Source organism: Etheostoma cragini, chromosome 9 (assembly GCF_013103735.1).
Source record: "Etheostoma cragini isolate CJK2018 chromosome 9, CSU_Ecrag_1.0, whole genome shotgun sequence".
Taxonomy (NCBI): Eukaryota; Metazoa; Chordata; class Actinopteri; order Perciformes; family Percidae; genus Etheostoma; species Etheostoma cragini.
Genome location: NC_048415.1, coordinates 143016 through 144036, shown reverse-complemented (window position 1 = coordinate 144036; position 1021 = coordinate 143016). Strand labels below are relative to the sequence as shown.

General features: G+C 50.4%; 2 protein-coding genes across 2 annotated transcripts in view; one reads left to right on the top strand and one right to left on the bottom strand.

Moving 5' to 3' along the window:
* Window positions 1-1021, top strand: part of lrrc39 (leucine rich repeat containing 39) — a 20091-nt gene that overhangs the window by 6081 nt on the left and 12989 nt on the right. The window lies entirely within an intron of this gene.
* Window positions 89-900, bottom strand: stil (STIL centriolar assembly protein). Its single transcript, XM_034882347.1, has 2 exons — window positions 765-900; window positions 89-264 (listed from the first exon to the last, which is right to left on the bottom strand). Exons 1-2 carry the CDS (start codon window positions 895-897, stop codon window positions 89-91), a joined length of 309 nt encoding a protein of 102 aa, XP_034738238.1. The 5' UTR covers window positions 898-900.

Sequence of the window (1021 nt, the reverse complement as noted above, 5' to 3'; positions counted from 1 at the left end):
CCTGTAGGGTAACATTACAGCTTGTTTCTCCCTGATGAACATCTGTCCTGTAGGGTAACATTACAGCTTGTTTCTCCCAACAGCTGACTCACCTGTGCTGAGCAGAGGGGAAGCAGGCAGCCTCTTGAGCTGTGATGTCACTGTTCTCGGCTCCGCCCCCAGGCCCGTTGACGGACAGGTCAGCGTGTGAGGGAGGGGGAGGAGCCTGTTCTGGCTGCTGTGGGGGGGGGAACTGGACCGGACTCCCCCAGAACAAACTGGCACCTGGAAACAGAGAGAAATGTAAAAAAAGACAGCCATACAAGTTTATTTGAATTTCAAAATAAAACATAAAATTAAAAAAATGTCCTTGTTTTCTCAATAATCCAAAACCAAAAATGAATAAAATAAAAACGTTAATGACTCTTTTTCCAATTCCCCATTTTGTGCTCAAATAAAAAATGATCTCTACTAGCCAGGATCCTCCATCTTACATTCAAGGCTTTTTAAAGACCCATTCCCATTCAATTATAATGAGGGTGGGGGGGGGGGTTTGCTGCAGGGGGGACAGTCCCGTCCCAAGCCCACAAAACACTGTCGGCATGTCCCGATCACGTGACTGCCCCCCCGAATAATCCTGTCCTGCAAGATGGGTCTGACGGGGGGGGGGGGGGGGGGGGGGGGGGGGGGGGGGGGGGGGGGGGGGGGGGGGGGGGGGGGGGAACACACAGCAAAGCTGCGGTGTTGTCATCAGTCACATGACCCCAACACCCCGTGGGTCTCACCTGTTCCCACGGCGACGCTGGCGGTGCTTTTGGGCGTCTGAGCATCGACCCGCCGGCCGGACGACGCCTGAAGTTTCCTCTGAGCCTCCAGCAACATCTGGACCTGAACACACCATGGACACCATGTAACCATGACAACCTCACACCGTCAGAAATAGAGAGGCTACACATTATATAAATATAGATATATATATATATAGATAGAGAGACATATATAGGTTATATATAGATATATAGATAGATAGATAGATAGATAG